The sequence below is a fragment of the Penicillium cosmopolitanum genome (assembly GCF_028827165.1).
Source record: "Penicillium cosmopolitanum strain IBT 29677 chromosome Unknown utg000012l:1.0-3308103.0:1.0-3310761.0, whole genome shotgun sequence".
NCBI classification, from domain to species: Eukaryota; Fungi; Ascomycota; class Eurotiomycetes; order Eurotiales; family Aspergillaceae; genus Penicillium; species Penicillium cosmopolitanum.
In genome coordinates, this window is record NW_026622682.1 from 1,723,967 (window position 1) to 1,747,715 (window position 23,749).

At 50.1% G+C, this 23,749-nt stretch overlaps 10 protein-coding genes across 10 annotated transcripts; 8 read left to right on the forward strand and 2 right to left on the reverse strand.

The window, feature by feature from the left end:
• Positions 1-179: 179 nt before the first annotated feature.
• N7509_013381 (uncharacterized protein) lies at positions 180-2,814 on the reverse strand (the record flags this gene model as incomplete). Its single annotated transcript, XM_056638018.1, has 4 exons — positions 180-987; positions 1,059-2,459; positions 2,509-2,627; positions 2,701-2,814. The coding sequence occupies 4 exons, from the start codon at positions 2,812-2,814 to the stop codon at positions 180-182; spliced, it is 2,442 nt and encodes an 813-aa protein (XP_056481525.1).
• A 358-nt stretch (positions 2,815-3,172) lies between these two features.
• N7509_013382 (MMtag domain-containing protein) lies at positions 3,173-4,017 on the forward strand (the record flags this gene model as incomplete). The annotated part of the gene is made up of 2 exons (XM_056638019.1): positions 3,173-3,210; positions 3,276-4,017. 2 exons carry the CDS (start codon positions 3,173-3,175, stop codon positions 4,015-4,017), a joined length of 780 nt encoding a protein of 259 aa, XP_056481526.1.
• A 505-nt stretch (positions 4,018-4,522) lies between these two features.
• On the reverse strand, positions 4,523-5,372 carry N7509_013383 (phosphatase PAP2 family protein; the record flags this gene model as incomplete). The annotated part of the gene is made up of 3 exons (XM_056638020.1): positions 4,523-4,977; positions 5,081-5,270; positions 5,328-5,372. 3 exons carry the CDS (start codon positions 5,370-5,372, stop codon positions 4,523-4,525), a joined length of 690 nt encoding a protein of 229 aa, XP_056481527.1.
• Positions 5,373-6,283: 911 nt separating this feature from the next.
• N7509_013384 (RBR-type E3 ubiquitin transferase) lies at positions 6,284-8,182 on the forward strand (the record flags this gene model as incomplete). Its single annotated transcript, XM_056638021.1, has 1 exon — positions 6,284-8,182. The coding sequence occupies one exon, from the start codon at positions 6,284-6,286 to the stop codon at positions 8,180-8,182; it is 1,899 nt and encodes a 632-aa protein (XP_056481528.1).
• Positions 8,183-10,187: 2,005 nt separating this feature from the next.
• N7509_013385 (uncharacterized protein) lies at positions 10,188-12,194 on the forward strand (the record flags this gene model as incomplete). Its single annotated transcript, XM_056638022.1, has 1 exon — positions 10,188-12,194. The coding sequence occupies one exon, from the start codon at positions 10,188-10,190 to the stop codon at positions 12,192-12,194; it is 2,007 nt and encodes a 668-aa protein (XP_056481529.1).
• A 136-nt stretch (positions 12,195-12,330) lies between these two features.
• Positions 12,331-13,974, forward strand: N7509_013386 (uncharacterized protein; the record flags this gene model as incomplete). Its single annotated transcript, XM_056638023.1, has 1 exon — positions 12,331-13,974. One exon carries the CDS (start codon positions 12,331-12,333, stop codon positions 13,972-13,974), a length of 1,644 nt encoding a protein of 547 aa, XP_056481530.1.
• Positions 13,975-14,862: 888 nt separating this feature from the next.
• Positions 14,863-18,274, forward strand: N7509_013387 (FAR11/STRIP family protein; the record flags this gene model as incomplete). Its single annotated transcript, XM_056638024.1, has 5 exons — positions 14,863-16,833; positions 16,894-17,018; positions 17,074-17,219; positions 17,276-17,405; positions 17,461-18,274. The coding sequence occupies 5 exons, from the start codon at positions 14,863-14,865 to the stop codon at positions 18,272-18,274; spliced, it is 3,186 nt and encodes a 1,061-aa protein (XP_056481531.1).
• A 303-nt stretch (positions 18,275-18,577) lies between these two features.
• On the forward strand, positions 18,578-19,812 carry N7509_013388 (ribosome biosynthesis protein MAK16; the record flags this gene model as incomplete). The annotated part of the gene is made up of 2 exons (XM_056638025.1): positions 18,578-18,636; positions 18,906-19,812. The coding sequence occupies 2 exons, from the start codon at positions 18,578-18,580 to the stop codon at positions 19,810-19,812; spliced, it is 966 nt and encodes a 321-aa protein (XP_056481532.1).
• Positions 19,813-20,620: 808 nt separating this feature from the next.
• On the forward strand, positions 20,621-21,328 carry N7509_013389 (uncharacterized protein; the record flags this gene model as incomplete). The annotated part of the gene is made up of 1 exon (XM_056638026.1): positions 20,621-21,328. One exon carries the CDS (start codon positions 20,621-20,623, stop codon positions 21,326-21,328), a length of 708 nt encoding a protein of 235 aa, XP_056481533.1.
• Positions 21,329-22,413: 1,085 nt separating this feature from the next.
• N7509_013390 (uncharacterized protein) lies at positions 22,414-23,659 on the forward strand (the record flags this gene model as incomplete). Its single annotated transcript, XM_056638027.1, has 2 exons — positions 22,414-22,772; positions 22,912-23,659. The coding sequence occupies 2 exons, from the start codon at positions 22,414-22,416 to the stop codon at positions 23,657-23,659; spliced, it is 1,107 nt and encodes a 368-aa protein (XP_056481534.1).
• Positions 23,660-23,749: the final 90 nt, after the last annotated feature.

The following is a 23,749-nucleotide window of genomic DNA, read 5'->3' on the forward strand; positions in this document are numbered from 1 at the left end:
TCACATGCGTACTCATACAAAAAAAAGAAATCGGGGTATGTATGTAGATATGAATAGATGGATGAATAGAATAGAGAGAGAAAGAAGGGAAAAGGAAAAGGAAAAGGAAAACATGGCCTCAAGGCCCTCTCTGGCTGCGCGGCGGCCATCGTCATCCATGGAAAAACCATCGCAGGGCGTTATGTCTTCCAATCGTGCCAGAATTCGTAGCTCATGACAGTATGATCGCAGAATAAGAGGAGAAGTCTGTAATGGCGGGATGGGTGCCAGCCGTGCCAGGGTTCGTGGGGACGGTATGCGAGTGAGGCTTGTGCGTGTGATTCGGGGAGGGTGAGTTCTTTGGGTGGTGATTTGTCTGCGTTATCGTCTCCCTTTTTCTTCTGAGTTTGTTGGGCCGTGGAAGTTGCAGTAGTTGTAGCAGTGCTATGTCTAGAATTAGAGTGGAGGTCGGACTCTGCGTGAAATTTGGACTCTTTTCCAGAAGCCGTGGAAGAAGAAGATGAAGTGGTAGATTGTTGTTGAGAATCATTCTCATCCGGGTTCAGGATGCGGTAATTGAAAGTTTGCCAATCAGTTGGATCGATGCCGCGTGGGATACTCGGGACATCTTGGGGTATTTCGAATCCCGGCATCGGACTGACGGTGATGCCGAGGAGCGGGATAATAGGGCGTTCTTCTTCGGATTCTTGCGTTGAGAATGGCACGATCCAGTCCAGGCGGAATGTACAGCCGATTTCTTCGTGCCAGGTTAAAGATATTATAGCCACGCGTCCCTTTTGAGATGCTGCTATCACGAGGCCTAGCTCGGGAATGTATTTGACCATGTTGAAGCGGTCACAGAGTGAGCTGATCTCTGCGTGGAGAGAGACTCGTTGGAAGAGTGGGTTTTTGCAGACTATTTGGTATTCTGAGTCCATTGGGTAGGCGGCTAGGCTGATGTGGTGTTCAGAGAAATGGATGACTGGGAAGAAATTCGGCTGGGGGGGGCTGTAAACGTAATTAGCTATGGGGGTCTTTTTCGATTGGGTTTCTTTGGTATGCATTATTTAACGTTGAACTTACGGTGAACTGCCTTGTTCCTTAGTAGCGCCAGGGAAGGGTCAGGGTCCCCCTCCGAGCCATCCGGATACAAGCACGGTGGTACGCGGTGATGATCATCATGGTCATCCTCTCCGAGGAGGTTAGGTAAATGACCCTGTATCCGTGACCTCCGAGTTTTGTCAGTAAACGAATCCTTGATTCGATTTTGACGTGCGCTTCTAGTATCGTAAAAACGGGGCTCGCTGCTTCTTTCAGTCCCAGTATCAACGGCATAGACAACATCGAAGTTCCAAGGCATAGAGTCCTTCTCGAGGCCAAAATAGGAACGAGGTCTGTGTTTATCCTCAATGCAGCAATCGGAAGAAAATATATCATCCGGCATATAGGCAGGTGCCACGTCTCTGCTCGAGTCTTTGTGCTTGAAGCCATACACAAAAATCTGCGATGCATCAGGAACTCCCTCTATCCCCCGGGATGTGTCTAGAATTGTTCGTTGCGCAATATTCTGTGCATCCGGCTTGCATCCACAGGCTTCTTCTATTGTGCGGCACGGCTTGAATGTGCGCGGGTCGAGGGGAATGACCGACCAGCCCCTTTGAGGCGGGTTGTTGGATGGATGGCCAGGGTAATACACCCTAGACGGCCATAAATCATCCCATATTCTCCAGACAATAAGCCTATTGCTGATATCGGTGCTGACCATCCACATTCCATTTGGATTCAGATCAAAATTGGCAAAAGACACACAAGGAATATTATCGAAATGACCTCTGTAGGTTAGTCGCAGGTTGCGGGATCGATAGTTTCGCGGCGTAAGCTGATGTAGCTCGTAGAGCTGTTTCCTGCTTTCCACCGGTACCCAGGTTTGATCTGCTGAGCTCATACCAGCACTGGTATCGTCGGGGTTTTCAGTTCCATCATCTCTGTTCTCCGCAGCTGAATCCACCAATGCAAAAGCATATACAGTAATGAGACCCGTGTTGGCGCTGACCGCAATTAAACGAGCATATTTATGGGTGGCCAAGCCCCAGGCGCTCATTCCAACATTTTCCACGAAGAACGGATTGACCTCGGATCCATCAAAGGGTCGTTTGTAGCCACTCTTTGCGCATCGGTTGACTGCGGAGTAGATCGCTTCTACATGATAACCACAGATATTTCCCGAGTCTGTCGCCAGCAACAGAGCCTCGTCGCGGCCTAGATCATCCACAATGATGTTGTTAATTGTGTGGGGGTGAACACGATCAATATACCCTTCCATCAACGGTTCCTTCATGACAGGTTTGATGATCATTTCGGGTTGTGACCCCAATAACTGAAGAGGACCCTTTGGAATCCAAACAAAGATATCACACCGATGCGCCACGAAAATGAGATTTCTCCGTTGCGAGGCAGCCGACTTGGGGGGGCCGATTAGCCTGAGGTTATTTAATTTGCATGAAGGGTCCTTTGTCTCTTATTTCTTACCAGGTTATTTCGCCATGTCGCAATTGGCGGGCCAAACTCATCATGTTTCCTGCAAAATTCGAATCAATATCTCCATAACTCAAAATAACGGATTTTGCCCTCGGAACATACTTGGAGAACTGTCCGAGTCAGCTTTCAATAGCTCACGTGAGGGGGTATCGGAGATGCGATATATAATATCAGCCCACTCACTCTTTCGTCATCCTTTTCGACATTCAAAGCTTGAATACGAGGCCTTAGTCGTTGATTATCCCGGCCATCGGGACCGACCTTCCGGTCTAGCCTCCCGGGGCTGGGAGAATCCATTTCCCAAGCTATAAATGCAGGTGCGGGTGCAGCTGCAGCTGAGGCTGAGCGATGTCCGGGTGTGGAGAGGAGGTGGGACGGGGATGAAGGGCGAACAAGAGAGGGAAAGAAGGGAATGGGGTCGGGGTTGTCATTGCCAAGGACCTAAAATGGTGCAAAAGAGAAGTTCAGAGGAGCACGAAAAGGGTATTTCTGTACAGGGCGAGATGGTCAACGTCGATGACCCAAGCGGGGGTGGAGCTTCCCTTGCTGTCCACCGCCTTTGACTCGACCAGAACTTATAACCTTGGAAGCTACTGTCCTCGGCACTCCACTCCACTTTATCTCTACCACCCCCATCTTATTACTCCAACACATCATGGATTTGGTGGCTAGTATACGCAAAGAAGGGAGTCGGTGAGTTCTCTTTTATCTTTCTTGACCCCCGCTCATCTCCGCAGAACTGACTAACCCTCCACCAGTGGCGGCCGCAACGAGTTCAAATGGACTGACGTCCAGAACTCCACCCACCGCGAAAACTACCTGGGCCACTCGGTGATGGCCCCAGTCGGACGCTGGCAACAAGGCAAAGATCTAGGCTGGTATGCCAAGGGCGAGGAAGGTGACCAAGAGGCAGAAGCCCGCAAGCAACAAGAAGAACGACAAAAAGTCAAGGATGCCGAAGAAGAAGCCATGGCCCTCGCGCTGGGTCTTCCACCACCAGTAAAAGCCCAAGTCCGAGATAACGCCAACCTCGAACCCCTCGGCGGTCAAAATCCAGACTCGGCCCGAGAAGAGTCAGCCAAAAATGACAACAACGGATCTGGTGCGGGGAAGTCGGACCGAGAATCTCGCGGAGATCGCGATCGCGATCGCAGATACAGACGGGAGCGCAGTCGTAGCCCGCGGCGGGAACGAGAGCGACGGGGAGATCGCAGTGATGATCGTGGTCGGGATCGGGATCGCCGTCATCGCAGAGACCACGATGATCGGGCTCGTGGTCGGGATCAAGATCGGGATCGGGATACTAGAGATCGTCAGCCTCGTGGCCATCGGCATCGGTCTTGGTCCAGGGATCACGATCGTCCCCACAGAAGACGATCTCGTTCGCGCTCGCGAGACCGTCCTCATCGCAAAAATGATGGACATACTAAACATCGACGAGCAGATCGCAGTTACTCCCCCGCCGAGCGACGAGTTAATGCTGAGCGACGCCGAGACTGAATGCACAAATGACATTACTACCACCATGTTAACACAATTTAATTCTTTCGATACCAATTTCATCAAAATGGCGCTCGGGGCTTGGGACTTGAAATTCACTCAGATTTATGTCAATACGAATCAAACTTGAATCAAATCATCACTTGGTTATTTATAAACATCACATTGCTACTATCTATACTAGTCACCGGAGTAGTAGCTACCTTGGTAGCTACATCTTCTTTCAAATACAAGTAGGAACTAGTAAACAGCGGAGACGTTGAAATGGAATTTGTCATGAGATATCCCATACTAGCACGCGCGATCACTAGCAGCCTTGCTTAAATCGAACATCGGCGAGTATGAATGTTGAATGTATCCAATGGTTATTGTTATTAAGCGTCTATATATTTGTGTAGACATGGTGTGCTGTGTTTCGAATAGATGGCGGGTATTTCCCTATATGCATGTTTATACCGATAATACTATACAGAGCAATGAAAACAGTGGGATCCACCGACTCCCTTCACTGCGACTTGCGCGCCGCATTTTGGCGCTGCTCTAACCGCTTAGCCTCCCATCGTTGCCAGCCCGGCTCGGCCAGATCTTCATTGACCAACAAGTCGCGGACTCGCAGCAAACGGGACACTGTCAGGTCCGCGGCCCAATCGATCCACCCGAGGCGTCGAAGCAAACCGGTGATCACGAACCAACCACAAGCGCACACGAAGCCGGCTCCACAGCCAGCAAGAACCTGCCGGGGAGTGTGGTAATTCAGGTAGACACGACTGGCCGACACGGCCACTGCACTGGCGCAGAGGCCCACGGTCAAGGCACCCCGGAGCAGGAAGTCGGAGTAAGGGTAGGAGCTTGCGTAGGATGGGGTGTGTCGGAAGAGGAGGAAGAGGGTGAGGTAGACGGCGAAGAATGTCATGAATTGAGCGTGTGATGAAGGCATTCCATAGCCCTTGCCGAACATTTCTAAAATGTAGAATTAACCATTAGTGTCTCGGTTCCACGGTTGGGTGTGAGTGTGAGGGGGAGTGGGAGGGGATTGGAGAATGGACTGGAAGATGGGACCTACCTCGCGGTCGCTCTTCCTTGATGAGGCGTTTCAGTACAAAGTTTAATGCTTCACAGCCCAGTTGGCCAGCAAACATTAAGATGACCTCCATTTCTCTTGATGCCCAACATAGAGTGGCATAAGATACGCAGAGGGCTTGGGGGAGTAGAGCTAGCCATGCGGAGATGAAGGACAGGGGATCCTTGGGGTTCTAAAGGTGTTCGTGTTAAATGGAATGGTATGGAATATCACCAGGGACTTGACTCACATAGTGAACATGAGTTAGGGAGAGAGATGCCAACGGAGTATCCATGGTGCACCTTGAAGGGAGGAGGAGAATAGGTGGAGAGTTGAGCGAGTCAAGAGAGTTAAGAGAGTGTCAAGAGTTGCCAAGTATAGCTCGGCCAGGTTCCCATGCTGAACTAGCCGCTTTAAGGGCGATAAGATAGGGAAGGAACACACCCCCGGCACCTGCCTTACTTAGCTTACTTGAGGGTACTTTTTTTTTTGTTTTGGAGGGGTTCGAGGGAAGGCACGATCCTGTTGTCCATTTTTGATCAGGCACAAAAAAGGGCAGGAACGTTCCTTTTCTTTTTTTTTGTTTGGCCTCTCGCTTCTTTTTCTTCTTCACTTTTCACTCTTCCCACTCTCATCTTTCTCTCTCTCTCTCTCCCTCCCTACTCACAACTTACAAAGTTCCCCTCCACCCCTCGTGGCCCAACCTTTTACTCTTCATTTCAAACCATGACGCAGTCGCTGTTCTACTTCCCGTCCATTTCCTCTGCCGCTCACACTCAACCCGCCTCGTTACATCATTTGATATACCCCTCCTCAGCAAATTTACCAAATTTACCAAATTTACCAAATCCACACTACCGAGCACGAATAGTTCAACCTCAACTTCCTTGATCTTGGGATTTCGACAATAACCCTTCGGGGTTCCTGTTGGTCCCTTTCCGTTCTCGCCTCTTTTCAGACTGGCGTGTCTTTCCTGCAGGAATCGTCACCCCCCATTTCTGCCCGATCGCCACTCGATTTTATTCCATTTTCTACTTCTAGTACGCAACCCTCTTGCGGACGGGCAAGCCATGACCCTTCGCTCTTGAACAGAACCCATCCCGAGTTGCGGAGTTGCGGAGGCCAGACCGCGGCAGACGCATCTCAGATACCCTGTTCCTGACAACAGATCTTCCCCCAAGGCCCCTTCCCATTCATTCTACCAGGATGACCGATTCCGAAGAGGACGAACGCTCAGTCGAGCTGTCATCCATCGTCGCCATCTTCCCGGAGATTCACATCGACCCCGTTTCGCCGTTCAAAGCCTCTTTGGATCTACCCGTGACCTTACCATCGCCGACCCGTTTCTGCTTTGAACAACCGCCTGACCACGGTATGCCCGCCGCGCTGACACCTCCAACCTCCGTCGATGGCACCAAAGCTGAGCTCGGCCCGGTCGCAGCCCGCGATGTTCATATCTTATTACACCTACCTCCTCTCAGTCTTGAGATTCACCTACCGGAAGGCTACCCCGCCGAAAAGTGCCCCGTTGTCCGGCTCAACACTCACCCGCCATGGCTCCCAGCGCGTAGGCTTGAGAGATTGACCATCGATTGCGAAAGGTTATGGGAAGAGTGTGGTCGGGATATGGTGGTCTTCACTTACATCGACCACCTACAACAATTGGCCGAATCAGCCTTCGGAATTCAAGACACACCCGATGGCGAACTTTGTCTCTCGCAGGACCTGAAGATTGCCCTACTAGAGTTCAACAATAAGACCGAACGCGAGAAGTTCGAAAAAGAAACCTTTGAATGTGGCGTGTGTCTGGAGCCTAAAAAAGGTGCCAATTGTTACCGACTACAGCGATGCTCCCACGTCTTTTGTGTTGCTTGCTTGCAGGACTTCTACAACACATGCATCAGCGAGGGCGATGTGGATAATGTGAAATGTCTGGCACCGGACTGCGACACGGCCCATGGCACGGATCCGGTGGCAGGCGACGATACGCCGCGTCGTAAGAAGCGTCGAACTCTCACGCCCAGCGAACTTCTTCAGATCCCACTCGCCACGGACACGGTGAAACGTTATGTCTTCCTCCGACGCAAGAAGCAGATCGAGGCGGATAAGACTACAGTTTACTGCCCGCGACAGTGGTGCCAAGGTGCTGCTCGATCGAAGCGACACCCCAAACCAGTTGACCCGATGGCTGACGACGAGGCATCTGATGACGACGAGGGTCCTGCCGCTGGTGCGAATGAAGATGCTGCACCAATTCCAACAATCGAGGAGCGACTTGCAATCTGCGAAGATTGCAACTATGCATTCTGCAACATTTGTCGAAAGGGCTGGCATGGCGAGATTGTGCGCTGCGTCCCACCACGTCGCCAAGAAGAGTTGACAGAAGAGGAGAAGGCAACAGAAAAATATCTTTCTCTCTACACAACACCTTGTCCAGAATGCAACGTGCCATGCCAAAAACGCATGGGCTGCAACCACATGCGCTGCTTTCAATGCGAAACACACTTCTGTTATCTTTGCTCCGCCTGGCTGGATCCCTCGAATCCATACCTGCATTACAACCAAGGCGAAAGCAGCTGTTTCAACCGTCTCTGGGAACTTGAAGGCGGCGACGGCACCAATCCTGAAGGCGCTGAAGCACTACATCGCATCCCAGACGAACTCCTGATTTTTGAAGGCGACCATGACGACGCTGGCAGCGAGAGTGATGCCGACGTCGATGTCGATGTCGATTTCGATGAGGATGAGGATGACGGCCTCAACGGTTGGGATTTCAGCGATGATGAAAATGACCATATCTACCTCCCTCCCCCTCCAGCTCCTGTTCCACCTCGTCCGAACCGCGGCGCTGCTAGAGCCGCCGGTGCAAACGAAGGTCGAAACGTTGACCGTGCCGCGCGCGCCGCAGCATTGGAACGACAAGCACAAGCACACGCTATCGCCGAGATCCGACGCCGTGAAGCCGCTGAGCGTCCCGTCCGACCACTCGGACCAGGTCGGGAAGCGGTAGACTTCCGCGCTGGCTTACAGCGTTTCCTAGAGCTTGTGCAAAACGACCGTGAAGATGAGTGGGACAGTGATGAGCTCGACGATGATGATTTCTAAAGCCACAACTACGCCTCTCATGCTTCCTCGCATTTTTTTTTCCGTCTGATTTATTTCTTTGCACATGCCATACCACATATCCCCATGAGCGACGAAAATTCCATGAACACTACGCATGCAGCTTTTATGATGAATGTTTTACCTCTCCACTTTTTTTTTTGCTTTTCCATCTGGATCTGTATCCTTTTCCTTTTTTCTGCGCGTCTTTGCATATTCCCCCTTCCTTGCTTTTTTTTTTTCATCTGTCGTATGGGATTTATCTTAGAGGCTTATGCGCTTGATTTCTTTCACTGCACTGCATCCTAGTTCTTAGCGAGTCTCTTTACTTGTACATTCTAGATATCAAATCTCGTTTTGTGTGCGATACAGCGTCTCGATCTGTCTGATTTGCATTGCTGTCTCCAGGGTTTCGAGAGTACTTCCGGGCTTTCAACTGCCTAGCCCAGCGGACACAGTCACTCTTTTGCTTCTTCTCAACGGACTGGCGTGCAAAATCTCCGTGGAAGCTTAGAAAACTGGCATACGAAGTCCGAGCTTCCAAGGGTATTTTTTCCCTCAATTTTGAATTGAACATACTCTTAACTCCCAATTATTGCTACAGCCTACCAGATGCCCATTGATTCCCCGCGGAACAGTACTCGTAGCAGTATTTCTTTATATGTATCTTCAACACTGGTGATCGACATACAGTACTTCCCGAAACTGGTGTCACCACTTACACTCTTTGATTATTTCTCAACCCCTAATTGCCACGACAGACTAGTCTATATTGGGAGTTATTCCGGAGTATCCCTATCAGTGGGCCCTGTGTTGACTCTTACGTAGAGTAATCTGGATATGTAGCGGAGTGTATTAACCTGTAATTTGATACAAGCGACACCTCGTTACCCCAGGTTTAACAATCAATTACGAGTGGTCACACCAAGATGGCACCCAACGAGCCCCTTCGAAGCATGAGCTTATATACGACATGCTCCGCAGTGGGGAACTATCTCTGTCGCAGATGGCAAAGGCTGCTGGCTGCAACAAGCGTACCATCCTAAGACTCTCTTCCAATATTCGGACATTTGGTAGCGTCAAAGCACCCCCCAATAAAGTTGAGGAGTACAGGGCAACGAGATAGGTCGGGGTCGGTTCGGGCCGACAGTCGAGCCGACATCCAGTACCCACCAGACAGATTCCGTTTCTGCATTCTCTGGAGCACGATATAATTAAGTTTTGGTATTTCACCTTGAATATATGATAGCGCTCGCTTCTTGTGGACGACTCTCCTTGGATCTTTAGTCTTACTTAGCTTTATAACTACCAAGGTAACGCGTGCTTAGTCACAGTAGGGCCTGAGGTGTACTGGAGAAGCGCCAGACCCCCCCTTTCTACCCCTCTTTCTACCCTATGATTCCGCCTAACCTTTTCATTTCTCAAACAGCAAATCCTTCACAGAATCAAACTGATGACTCATCCTGGTCAGCCATGGCCCGTGAAAAAAATGAGACAATTCTTTAGGAAGCAGCACTCGGACAAGGACGACAAGAAGAATTTCCATTCTAGACAAAGGAATCAATCTGTGAATGATTCTTCGATCCACCATGCATTTGCCTCTGCTACGAAACCAGATCTGTGGCAACGCGCTTTTGATGACCTCGAGCCTAAAAAACAACAACTTATCAAGTCTATATTGATACCAAAATCCAACAAAACCATCGACTCTAATGATGTGAATACCGATCCCGGTGTCGTGGACCGTTTAAAGGCATTGAATGGGGTAATCGAAACCGTGAAGACCCAATATGAAATCGACCAAGGAAAATCCAGGATTAAAGAACCAGCCCAAAAGATTATTAAGGCTGTTCTTAGCTTTCAGGACCTTATCCAGTCAGCTGTGGCATTTGATCCGACAGGATACGCAACCAGCGTCTGGGTAGTTGTGTCTTTGGGATTGACTGTATGCTCGTATCTCCTAATTCAAAGAATTAAAGGTAAAATAACTAATAGAATCCACTTTTAGATGACGCAAAACTATCGCACTCAGAAAGTGGCTTGGCTGGAATCTTGCACCTTTCTCGCAGACGTTCTTACCCGGTATAGCTTGGTGGAGCGGGAATATCAAAAGGACCTGAATACCGATCAATGCATTGAGACAGCTCTCGTCCAGGTATACATCGCAGTCTTAACTTTCGCTGCCCAAGTCCAGTCACTTTATAACCGCAGCCGTGCCGTCTTGATCTGGAAGAGTATCTCTGAAGATTCTCTTTTCGATCTCCAAAAATCCATTGATGAGGCGGAGTCACATCTGGGCCGATGGCTTAAGATAGTTGACCGGCATGAACAGAGAGACAGGGGAAAGCAGCTTCTCGAAAAGGCAGACAGAATGCTTACTAATATTGACCAAGTGATAGACTCACTTAATGAACTTAATGGCAAGATGGTCCTTGCGGAGCTCAAAATTGCAGAGGAGGCTCATTACAACGCAAATACTGGAGAGGAGTATCAGGAATGTCTGCAAGAGACTCGAACTGAACTCCTTAAGGACATCAGGAGTTGGGCTACCGATCCGGATAGAAAAGCCGTGTTTTGGCTGCAGGGCATGGCAGGAACGGGAAAGTCAACCGTGTCACGGACAGTAGCTCGGTGGTTGGACGGCGAGGGTTTGCTAGGTGGCAGCTTCTTCTTCAAGAAGGGTGGAACAGACCGAGAAGACGCCAAACGACTCTTCACCACCCTTACTAAACAAATATTGGAAAGATTACCTCAGCTTCAGGAACCAGTCAAGAGGGCAATCAAGGAAACGCGTGGTATTGGAAGCAACAATCCACAAGAACAGTTCAACGAATTGCTTTTCAAGCCACTCAAGAGCCTTAATATTGGATTAAAATCCCCGTTGATCCTGGTAGTTGTCATCGACGCCCTGGATGAGTGTCAAGTGCCAGCTGATGTCGCGGCCCTTTTTTCAACTTTGCCAAAATTGACCGACTTGAAGAATGTTCAACTACGAGTCTTTATCACTAGTAGGCCAGAACCACCCGTCATTAAAGGGTTTCGATCAATCGGCAATGATGAGATTATTCTCCATCAGATTGAGAGGTCGATTATCGAGCATGATATATCAGTCTTTCTCCGGGAAAGGTTTCAGAGGATTAGAGATGATCATGGACTGGCGAAAAACTGGCCCGGGGAAGAGACCCACAAAGCCCTAGTAAATATGGCTGTCCCTCTATTCATTCATGCCGCGACAATATATCGATTCATCAATTGTGAAGGAGAACTTCCGAACGACCGACTGCAAGCAATATTATCTTCACACTCGAGCGATGGAATGGAGAAAATCGACGGCGAGTATTCAAAGTTGACAGGTATCTATCTCCCAGTTTTAAAGCATATTGTATCGCAGAAAGAGTCGAGAGAACTCAGATGCTGGATGGATGACTTTCGCCGAATCGTGGGTGCCACTGTTCTTCTCTTCAGCCCACTCTCATCCGTCTCCCTGGCCAAGCTCATTTGTTCAGACAAAGCGAAAGTTCAAGTCAGATTCAGTACTCTCCAGTCTGTGGTGTCAGTGCCAAAAGACAGTGACGCCCCTGTTCAGCTTCTTCATCTCTCGTTTCGAGAATTTCTGGTTGATCATTCAGCATCCGGCGAGTTCTGGATTGACGAACTGGCAGGTCATACACAGCTTACCAAGGATTGTCTTGAGTGTATGAATCGAGAATTAAAGAGAGATATAGGCCGTCTTTCAAACCCAGGCGTAAGAAAAGATGAAATTGAAAAGACGCTACTTGAGAGTTATGTTTCACCTGAGCTTCGATACGCTTGTCGATACTGGATACGCCATCTAGAGAATGGTGACCAGTCTGGCATTAACTGGAGACTAATAGAAGACTTTTTGAAGTTGCATTTCTTGCATTGGTTGGAAGTGATGAGCCTTCTTGGATGGGTTTCGGAAACGATTGGAAGCATTACGGCTTTACAGTCCCTGGCAAAGGTCAGTGACGTTGAACTGGAACCAAAAGATTAATACTAACTGCCAGATAAAGTCATCTCAGCTACCTGCCTTCCTTGAAGATGCAAGGCGATTCATTCTAAAAAATCGCCAAATAGCCGACGAGGCGCCTCTCCAGGTTTATTGTGCAGGACTTATATTTGCCCCCCAAATGTCCATAATTCGGAGAGAATTCAAAGCAGAGTTCCCCACTTGGATATGCCAGTTACCAAGAGTTGAGGAAAGATGGAGTGCAGAACTACAGACCCTCGAAGGCCATTTAGAATCGGTCCGGTCGGTGGCCTTCTCACCCGACGGCGCACGGCTGGCATCCAGCTCCGATGATAAAACCGTGCGTCTCTGGGACACGGCAACAGGCGCGCTGCAACAGACTCTCGAAGGCCATTCAGAATCGGTCCGGTCGGTGGTCTTCTCATCCGACGGCGTGCGCCTGGCGTCCGGCTCTGCTGATAACACTGTGCGTCTCTGGGACACAGCGACAGGCACGCTACAGCAGACTCTCAAAGGCCATTCAGACTGGGTTCAGTCAGTGGCCTTCTCACCCGACGGCGCACGGCTGGCGTCCGGCTCCGATGACCAACTTGTGCGCCTCTGGGATACAGCGACAGGTGTGCTACAGCAGACTCTCGAAGGCCATTCAGACTGGGTCTGGTCGGTAGCCTTCTCACCCAGCGGTGCGCGGCTGGCGTCTGGCTCTAATGATAAAACTTTACGCCTCTGGGATACAGCGACAGGCGCACTACAGCAGACTCTCAAAGGCCATTTAGACTGGGTCTGGTCAGTGGCCTTCTCACCCAACGGCGCACAGCTGGCGTCTACCTCTACTGATAAAACTGTGCGCCTATGGGACACAGCGACAGGTGCGCTGCAGCAGACTCTTGAAGGCCATTCAGATTCAGTCTGGTCAGTGGCCTTCTCACCCGACGGCGCACGGCTGGCGTCCGGCTCCAATGACAAAACCGTCCGCCTCTGGGACATAGCGATAGGCGCGCTGCAGCAGACTCTGAAAGGCCATTCAGACTCAGTCTGGTCAGTGGCCTTCTCACCCGACAGTACGCAGCTGGCGTCCAGCTCCGATGATAAAACTGTGCGCCTCTGGGATATAGAGACAGGTGTATTGCAGCAGACTCTCAAAGGCCATTCAGAATTAGTCCGGTCGGTGTCCTTTTCACCCAACGGCGCGCAGCTAGCGTCCGGCTCCGATGACCAAACTATAGGCCTCTGGGACACAGCAAAAGGTACACTACAGCAGACTCTCAAAGGCCATTCAGACTGGGTTCGGTCAGTAGCCTTCTCACCCAACGGCACACAGCTAGCTTCTAGCTCTGATGATAAAACTATAAACCTCTGGGACCTAGCAACAGGCACACTGCAGCAGACCCTCGAAGGCTATTCAGACTGGGTTCGGTCAGTGGCCTTCTCACTCGACGGCGCGCGGCTGGCGTCCGGCTCCGATGACCAAACCGTGCGCCTCTGGGACACGGCGACCGGCGCGTTACAGCGGACACTTAGTGTTAATGGAAGAGTCACCAACCTGAAATTTGATCAGGATGGATCATATATAATCACTAATCTGGGCTCCCTTGATGTTCAATCCGGGTCTGAAAATCATGCGTCTAGTTCAAATAATGTGAATCGGGAGATCTTCATCGATCAAGAGTGGATAAAGCTGAACGGCAAAAACGTTCTTTGGCTTCCTCCTGGGTCTCGGCCTAATTGTTCCGCGATCAATGGCAATTTACTTGCTCTAGGACACGCATCAGGGCAGATTTCATTTATAGGATTTCAAGTCTAGCAGGTGTCAGCCATTTAGATTACCTTTCCTTCCTCTATTTTCTAATCTCTTTGTAAAAGAAGGGCATGAGAGGAGAAGTCAATTTATATGGCTCTACGGTGTTGGTGGAATGTTCCATTGAGTTCCACAAGGATCCAAATTCAATACAGTCTATTCCGTTGTGGTTTGCCATAGTTGGCTAGATCTAGAAGGCCCCGAGCATACTAATCATAAGTTAAGGCGGAGCAAAAAAGTCGGACCTTTAGAACTTCAAGTTGGAGGCCCTTGCCAAGCCTTTATGCGCGCATAGCTAACTGATGTGCACTCAGTTGACCTTTTAGCTTGTCACTTGGGAACTGGAGTGGGAGAGGGACATGGCACCTTGCCAGATTCTCGTGGCCCACTTCAGCCCTCATGTTAACTTGATTGTATTCATATGGAAAGTTCTAGCTACAATGACTACTCTATACAGTAACGAATCTAACGATACATGAATTTAGGTATCCTTGAGAGTAAAATACTGTATAGACAATCTTACAGGAATATTTATATGCCGAGTCCATTCTTAATATGGTATAGTATATCTTGGCATTAGGATTCGAGAAACGATTGAAGAGTGTAGTTGGTGAGACCAGTTTCGGGAAGTACTGTAGATGCTACTATGTTTATATTGGGCAGTATCACATGACCCTTATCTTATCGGCTGCCACTGCCCGAGTGTTTGGCCATTTGGATCGGCCACACCGCGCATTCAATGGATTGATCGAGGCCTTTCGACCTCTAAACCCCCTCTATCACCAATCACCCATATATCACCCTGATGTTATTAATTTCTCTCACGGACGACACTCTTTTGGCCACCCACTACGTTCATTCCTAACATTTACTCACACTCAGCGGCCACCCCTCATGGACATCCCGCCTCCGGCTGGCGACGTCGCTATGTCCGAACCCGAGTCCGAACACCACATCGTCAAGGCCGACGAAATGGATCAGACGGGCACAGATATCTCGCCCATCTCAGACGATCAATTGATGGAGGAAGTCGCCCAAGGTATTCGCCAAGAACAAGAACAAGCTGAACAGGCCGCGCCTACAACGGAACCCACCCAGCCTGAGCAACCCCCCAAGCGACCCGAGCTTCGTCGAGACAACTCTGCGCCTCCTCCTCCTCCGCTCCAACCACCTCCTCCAGCCCCAGTTCAGCAGAATGCGGATCCCCCAACAGATTCCCTAAGTCTCGCTCAGCTGCGTAAGCTTGTGCAAGAAATGCCCAAAATCGAACAACCCGCCTATGCGTTCGAATATGCCGATTCGCAATCATTCCCAGATGAGATTGAGGAATGGTTTCAGTACAATGAGTTCGATCGAGTCATGTTGGTTGGCATGAAGTCCACTTTCGGCCGCCAATGGACCGACTTCACCTTGAGATATGCCTCGCAAACCCCTGGAGTATCATGGATAGAAGCCTCGGAAAGCTTGCGCCGGAATTTTGTTAGAGAGTCTCTCGATAAAACCCGGCACCCGGATGTTTCGGTGCGACTGGAAGCCCTGGAGAATATCTGCTATGCTGTGACGGGTACATGGGGTTCCACCGCCGGACGAGTCGCGCAAGACTTCCCATCCAGCCCCGATTCGAAGGCAGCGGAGACTTCTCGATCGAAATCTCTCCAAATTGAGTGGATTGAACAGAACGTCTCGCTTGTCCAGCAATGCGATGGAATTTCTGTTCTAGTGGAGAGGTTGAGTCAAATATTCGACAAGACCCGCCCCTCCTTTGGTCCCGACCCTGATGGGATTGAATTTGAACGTCTAAGTGCAGGGGACATTGCTGCTCCAGAACGCGAGGCCAATTTATTGCTCACTTCACTGTATTTTACTGTTGAAGTGGGCCGAAGGCAAGAGGGCCAAGACCCCCAGTGCACTCTAATTCGTGATTCGCTTGTCGAATCCAAGCCCTGCCTATTGGTTTCAATTGTTGAAATTATTGCGAGGCTACGATGGGACGAATCTGCCAATATTCCCCTCACTAGAATCATCTTGCTTCTATGGAAGACGTTACTCCTTGTCTTCGGTGGCACCGAGCGATTAAAGAGAGCCAAAGAAGTTCTGGAACCCAAATTCAAGAAGACCGAAGAAGACTCGACGAACCGAAGAACTCCCTTCTTGACTGCATCACCCTTGGACTATCAGACGTTCCGTCAGGAAATCACATCCAAATATCCTGCTTACAATCCGCCGCCTGCTCTCGTTCCCCTCGAGCTTGATAATAATTCAATTCTCCCACCTCTCCCCCAGCATCCCCACAAAGCAGCCGCGCCATTTTGCGGAGTTGGTCCGTCTGTCGCCAGTGGCAACGGCTCTATCCTGCAACAATCCGTTCACATTGCGACCCCGGCTCCATCACCGCCCCCATCGCCCATCGGCCCTGGTGGGAAGGCGGGCAAAAAGCAAAATTACCAAACCAACCAGAATTTCCCGCTGATGTATCCTCCTCTGGATGATACCAGTAATTTGATTGGTGGCAAAGGCTCCACCGAACGCCAGGATGTCCTGGTGGGGAAGAGATGGGAAGGCAACGACGTGCCAGCGTCGATTATTGAAGCGGGCAGACTGTTTTCCACGCACGTGAAGATGACACGAGCAATGCAACAACTTTGGGACGAACGCGAGAACTTCATGAAGTACGACCGTGGTTGGAATCACGAGCAACCCTCGCGTGTGCCTGACTATTCTTGGACCAACAAGCTGCCAGAGGATATGAGCCACCTTGACTTGGATGGCAGCGAACAGTCTTCCCAAACTGAGCCCAAGAGTCCTAAGGAGAAGATCGATGATCCAGATATCCAACGGCGACTTGATGCTGTGGAAGACTTTTATGTGAGTGAACGAAGCTTCTTATTAATTGTTAAATCGATTAAAAGCTAACGACGTACTCAGGCCCACACTTTGTCTCACCTTCAGTCCATTACAATCGTCTTTTTGAAGATCATTCTCACAAATGTTAGCGCTGTGGTTAACCAGGCCAATGCTTCCAATTCACAAAGCATGGTACAGAGCATGGTGTATGTCTTCTCGGATCCTAACTCGAAAAACGCTTCTAACGAGATTTTCTTCTAGCAATGGTCATGGTATCAATGGCGGGTCTGGGATGTTCCCCCCTGAGCTTCATATTGATGAGTTGGATAACATTCGATTACGGGAGATCACTGGAAAGGCTGTTTCTGGAACCTTGCTTCTCATGCTAAAATGGTTCAAGCGGTCTCGTATGTCTACGACCTGATCTTTCTTTTTCAGAAAGCCACTTGCTAACGGATCCTAGATATCCTCAAATTCGAATATATGACTCAGCTCTTGCTTGATTCGAACTATCTCCCATTGATTCTGAAGATGTTCGCCCATCAGGACGTTGACCAGGCGGTTGCGCAGAAAAACGACCGCGAGGAATTAGCGTTAGTCCCTCCTTACCCTCTTTAATCCCATCCGCGCGCTATACTAACTGTTTAGATTCTTCCACTTCTGCGCCGAACACTCTGACCACCGCATCGACTCACAAGACGACAACGGCGGAGACACCGAGAGCGAAGACGACGCAGCTCCACCCCCGATATCCCGCCACCGCCCCAATGTGAACGGCACCAACTCCGCTCGCGGATTATCGCCCGAAGAGTCCATTGCAGAGCAACTCGAGGGACCTACACGACCAGAGGTCGACGAACTAGGCTATCCGACCGCACCACCCCCGAAGGAGCCGATAACCGTCTTCTCCTTCCGCAACTTCTTCTCCTCCATCAACTACCTGCACATCATGCAAAAGATCACGCGGGACAAAGCACACCGCTGCCTCCTCCTCGTGCAATATAAGTCCAGCACGATTCTGCGCAAAGGCCTCAAGATCCCGGACCCCCATCTCCGCTTCTACACGCTGAAGCTATTCAAATCCCAAGTCCCCTACTGCGGCCGTAAATGGCGCCAGAGCAACATGCGCGTCATAACGGCCATCTATCTCTACTGTCAGCCAGAACTTCGCGATGACTGGCTCGCTGGGTCGGACGTGGATGCTGAGGTCGAAGAAGCGCTGCCGTTGGAACAGGCGCTCCGCGGACTCACGCATTGGTGGCATTTACGACGGTACAAGGATGTCATGGGCGGACCGGAGGGTGCGTCTATGATGGAGGAAGAGCGCGATTTTTTCGTTCGTGAACTTGAGTCTATGGATTGGGGTGGTGAGGATATGGCCGAGGAAGGTGATGTTGGTGGTAACCATGCGATGAATGGGACTGAATGGGATGGTGGTCTTCAGGTGGAGGGTTGGGCGTGAGAAGTTGAAATTGAAAGAAACACATGCCGTAAGCCGTTTTTTAGCGAGTCGTGCCAATTACAATACCCCTGCATGAGCAAAGATCGTCAGAATGCCAGTAGAATAAGAATATCAGAATGCTGTAGTGTAGTATACTTCCCAAAGCGGTGGCCCGGGGCAGCCACTGACAAGCCGCCTATCGATAAGCAACCACGTGACCTGACTTTTTTTTTCTTCGATCAACACGGCAAGTGCAACGGAGAACTCCAGTTCCAGTTCCAGCACCGTTCACTCCACTTCACCTCACCTCCCTCCGTGCCCATCATGTCCGACGAAATCGTCTGGCAGGTGATTAACCAGCAATTCTGCTCCTACAAACTTAAGTGAGTGTGCTACCCCAAAGAATTCCCGCAACCCAGTCTTGAGCAAAAAAGTTGGAAGAATCGGCATGGCGGATCCACCCATCGAAAAATTGCTTTCGCAACGATATGTGACAGCAATTATCTATGGACTTGACTTCAGCACCCTAGCGATGGAAAGGAACTGAAGCACACTGCAAGTAAAAGTGCAATGGGCCAAAAGGAAAAAAAAGAATGTGAGAAAGAAGAGAAAAAAAAGAACAACCTCACTAACAATCCAACCACCTCTACAGAACAACCAAGGAGCAAAATTTCTGCCGCAATGAATACAACGTGACAGGCCTCTGCAACCGGCAATCCTGCCCCCTCGCCAACTCCCGCTATGCAACTGTCCGTGCAGACCCCGAGACTGGAGTCATGTACCTGTACATGAAAACAATTGAACGAGCACACATGCCCAATAAATGGTGGGAGCGCGTCCGTCTATCATCAAACTACGCCAAGGCTTTGGAACAACTAGACGAGCGACTCCTATACTGGCCCAAGTTCCTGACGCACAAGTGCAAGCAGCGTCTCACCCGTCTGACGCAGGTGAATATCCGAATGCGCAATATCGCCAAGGAAGACGAGCGTCTCGGTGAGCGAGTTGTGCCTAAACTCGCGCCTAAGATCCGTCGTCGTGAAGAGACTCGTGAACGGAAGGCTCTTTCCGCTGCGAAGGTTGAGCGCGCTATTGAGCGGGAATTGATTGAGCGTCTTCGCAGTGGTGCGTACGGTGATCAGCCGCTTAATGTTGATGAGGGGATTTGGAAGAAGGTTCTTCGTGGTCTGGAGCGTGCTGGTGATGGGCAGCGGGATGAGGATCTTGATGATGGGGAGGAAATTGAGGAAGAGGAGGAAGAGGGTGTTGGTGAAGTGGAGTATGTTTCTGATTTGGACGAGGAGGAGGATTTGGAAGATATTGAGGATTGGCTTGGTGAGGGCTCGGGTGCTTCTAGTGATGAGGATGAGTCTGAGGAGGATGAGAGCGATGATGAGGATAGTGATGAGGATATGGCTTCCAGTGAGGATGAGAAGAAGCCTAAGCCTGGTTCTAAGCGGAAGCTTCCTGCGCCTACGGCTAAGCCGCGCAAGAAGGGTCCTCGTATTGAGATTGAGTATGAGACTGAGGGCGCTGGTAAGGAGCAGGTTATGGCTTAGGCTTGTTCGACTTGTTCGGCTGGGGCTTTGGGAAAAGTTCATCTGTTGCATGGCGTTCCAAGGATGTGGTCTATTTTCTTTTCCTAATTGTTTGTTTTCATTTCTTTGTCTGTGTTCTGTGATTCTATGGTCTGGATTCATTCCGGATAGTGCATCTACTTATACATATCTGTCAATACGGGTCTAGATACCATCTGAATGCTTAGTTACTGAATTATTTGAAACAATGCCTTTCATGTGTAGATTTTTACTAATGCTCGTAGTAGTAGCTGTTCTCAATAAACCCATACTAGTGGATGATGAAGCCGAACCCGATGACGTCCAAGTACTAGCAAGCTTACCAACCCACCAGCCCTTGTAGCACGGGTTGATACTAGTATGGAGTATATTCGCAAAATTAATATCATCTATATCATCTACTTACTCTTATTATTATTTAGGGACTCCCTCCAGGACGATCCAATTAATCTCCTGCAATTCTTCTGAAACCAAGTATAAGATCACGTGCCACAGCTGTTTCACCACCGCCACACGCCGCTTTGCTTTCTTGTTCTCTCCAACTCACCCACTGGAGCCGGCTCTTGGGCAACATAAATATAATTCGGATCCCGCGCGTTTTCTGTGCCTTCCTCCTTTCGGCCTCGCAAGGCTCTTGGTCAATTCCACCAGCATCTCACAATTCCCCCCGCCACCTCGGCCTTCAACAGAAGAATAGCTCCGCATCACCCCACCCCACATCCAAGCTGTCCTCTCCAACCACCACAAACCACTGTGAACAAACCACCTGAACACCCCCACAAAAGCCACAATGAGCTCCTACTTCTCCTCCTACTCCTCATCCTCCATCTCAACCGCCCTCAGCTCCCGACTCAACAGTCTCCGGCGAGCAATCACACTAGGCGACGAGAAAGACGACCCAGACAACGAAGACTGCTCACACATCTCCAACGCCCTGCGCGCCTACTACACCGAGAAAGGCCGCCCCTTCCCAGCCTGGCTCCCCCCAGACCCAAAAGCACCCCAAGCCGCACCCGCCCGCGTCCTCGCAACCTCCTCCCAATCCCCGGGCCAAGGCCAAGGCCCCGCCACCGGCGCCTACGGCCGAAGCAGTGGCGGCGGCCTAGGTGATCTATGGGGTGATTCCGGCGGTGCATCGCAAACTCCCGGAGCCCAAACAACAAGCCTTCGTCGCGGACGCGGTGGTGTCGCACCCCCTCTAGTCCCGATGCACAGCGCACCGCCTGGTCCAATGCATACACCTTCCCCACCGCTCGCGCACGCCCAGTCCCATTCGCCTACACCGTCTGGTTCATTGCATCCGGCTGGTGCGCGGCCGTTGCCGAGTCAGCGCTCTGGGTCGCATCAATCTGGTCAGCAGAGGGTTAGTCAGGACCGGCCTGGTGCGGGGTCTGCGCAGGAGAGACTCCGGGCGAGATTGCAGGGTGGAAGGTCGCCTAGTCCGAATGTTGATCCTAAGGTGCGGAAGCCGGTTGGTGGACCGGGTTCGCGGTGGTGAGGTGAGGTGCGATTGCGATTGAATTGCATGGTAGCATGGCGCTGGGTGTTTTGATTTTTGTATTAGTTTTGGCTTCATTGAATTTTGCCGTACATATTTACATCCATGAAGAATATGATTAGATTTCAGGAATATCTTGTATGTTGGTCGGCTACGGTTTCACTCAAGTTTCCAATGTAGCTGGATTCAATTGCCTACCTGGGTATAGTTCAAGTTCTTATACTACGAAGTTACGGAGTTTATTTCCAGTATATCGCGAGAGGCTATGATATCATATGATACCTAATTGACTTGTTTATAGCGTGGAGTTCCAATCAGCCTTGGAGTCCAACGCTCAAGGCGGTGATCTCTTAATACGAAGTGCGGAGTACTCTAGTGCGTTTTGTTAAACCTTGTTCATGTTTCGGTAAATTGGCCCAGGGCACGTTGTTTTATTTAAGGTACGAGTACGGAGTATCACTGGCAGAAATCATCAATATTTTCAAAGATAGTTTGTACCTGTCAGTACTTCCCATCTAGTAGTTAGTTGCTATCGACCTTATTTCCCCTGAAGAGAAAAAGCTCACACGACATGTAAAATCATTGAATCCCATGCTGATCGATCCGAGTCTGCCTTTCGATTTTGGCCCCAAAACTCAAGAACGAAAAGGAGGCTCAGGTTTCCTCATTGGACCCTGTCTGCATCAGCACAGGCCCATGGTCGGCCTGACTTGACCTAACATGAGCCGCAATTGGTGTATGGCCAAGTTGTGGACTGATAGACCATGATTATTCCCCGTTATTGACGACCAAGAAGCCAATTATATCTCTTGTGGGGCAAATCAAGGGACTTTCGGGGACAAGAATACAACCAAGCATACGCTAATTTCATGACATCTGCTCAGCCACGACAGACCTTAACTAGATTCGATCGTCGCTCTGATTTCCTCTCTTCCTTTCCTTTCTTTTTCTTCTTGCTTTCTCTCTCCTCATTTCCCTCCAGGCTACTATCCCCTCGCGCGGTTTTGTCCCATATTACTTTATCCCGTACTAGTATATATGCCACTCTTCACCATCACAGAGCGAGTACTAGTATAAATGCAACAATGACCGCTACCGGCCCCTCCAATTTCGGCCCTCTCACCACAATCTTCACTCCACCATCATGGTGTTCGAACGAGCGATGGATCGCCCACGATTCTACTAAAGGCGGCACACTTCTACGATGGGGCGCAACATGCGATTCTGGAACCATTGGCTTCGCATCTGAATGCTATCCAGATGGATGGTCAGGATCCAACGCCAGCGCACTGAGTTATAAAGGCTTCTCGCCCGGATTGGCGTGTCCGAGTGGATTTACCGGTGCTGCCTCGGCTAGCCATATTGAGCAATCTAATCATTTCGTTTTGTCTGAGTATATCACCGACTTGGGTCAGCATGATCTTGCTACTGCTTGTTGTCCCAGGTGAGTACCATGCGTTGCAATATACTTAAATGTAGACCTCGAAACAAACGCCCCTTCTTCAAGTTCTCAATATACAAACTTGAAGACGACTACTAGTCCTCCAATACAAGTACTAATACAATATCCTTCTTCCTTCTAGAAACTACGACTTTAACGGCACCATGTGCGTCAGCCACACACTATCCTTCGCCTCAGCCCACCCATTCCTAACAACATCCGGCTCAAAATGCATCCAAACAACAAGTTACAAATACTTCCAATCAATCGGTTCATCCGCCTCAAACGGCCAAGCAACTTTCGAAGCCTACCCAGTCATAATCGTCCAAGACTCCCGCTCCTCAACTTCCATCCCCCAAGCAACAGGCTCCAACGGCAGCGGATCCTCAAATTCGGGCACTCTATCTACAGGCGCTAAGATCGCTATTGGCGTTTGTATACCCGTGGTAATTATTATTACCGCTGCTTTGGTCTTTATTTGGTGGCATCGGCGGAGGACGAGGGCGAAGAAGGACGCTGCTGCTGAAGCTGCTGCCGCTGCTGAAGAGGTCACTTCTTCGCAGAAGGATCCGTATGCTGGGAAGCCGGAACTGGATGGTGAGACACGGGTTGATCCGTATAAGAGTCGGAATGGAGAATGGGAATTGGATGCGAGGGGTGTTGCGGTGCCCCCGGCGGAATTGTCTGCGTTGGGGGGTAATGTTTTGACCGAGATGCCGAGTCAGAAGAGTCCTGATACGCCGCACGCTGAGCTTCCGGGTGATTTTGGGGTTTTTGGTACGGAGGGGAAGACTGGGGATGATGCCAATGGTGCTAGTAAAAATGAGAGTAAGGATGGGAATGGGGATGGGAATGGGGATGGGAGGCATAGTCCGGCTCAGGATAAATAAGTTAGCCTTGGAAAGGACCTCGGGACTTCAAGTTGATGATATGGGTGTATATATTGGATTGAGTGGTCGGTCTTTGTTATTACTATGCAT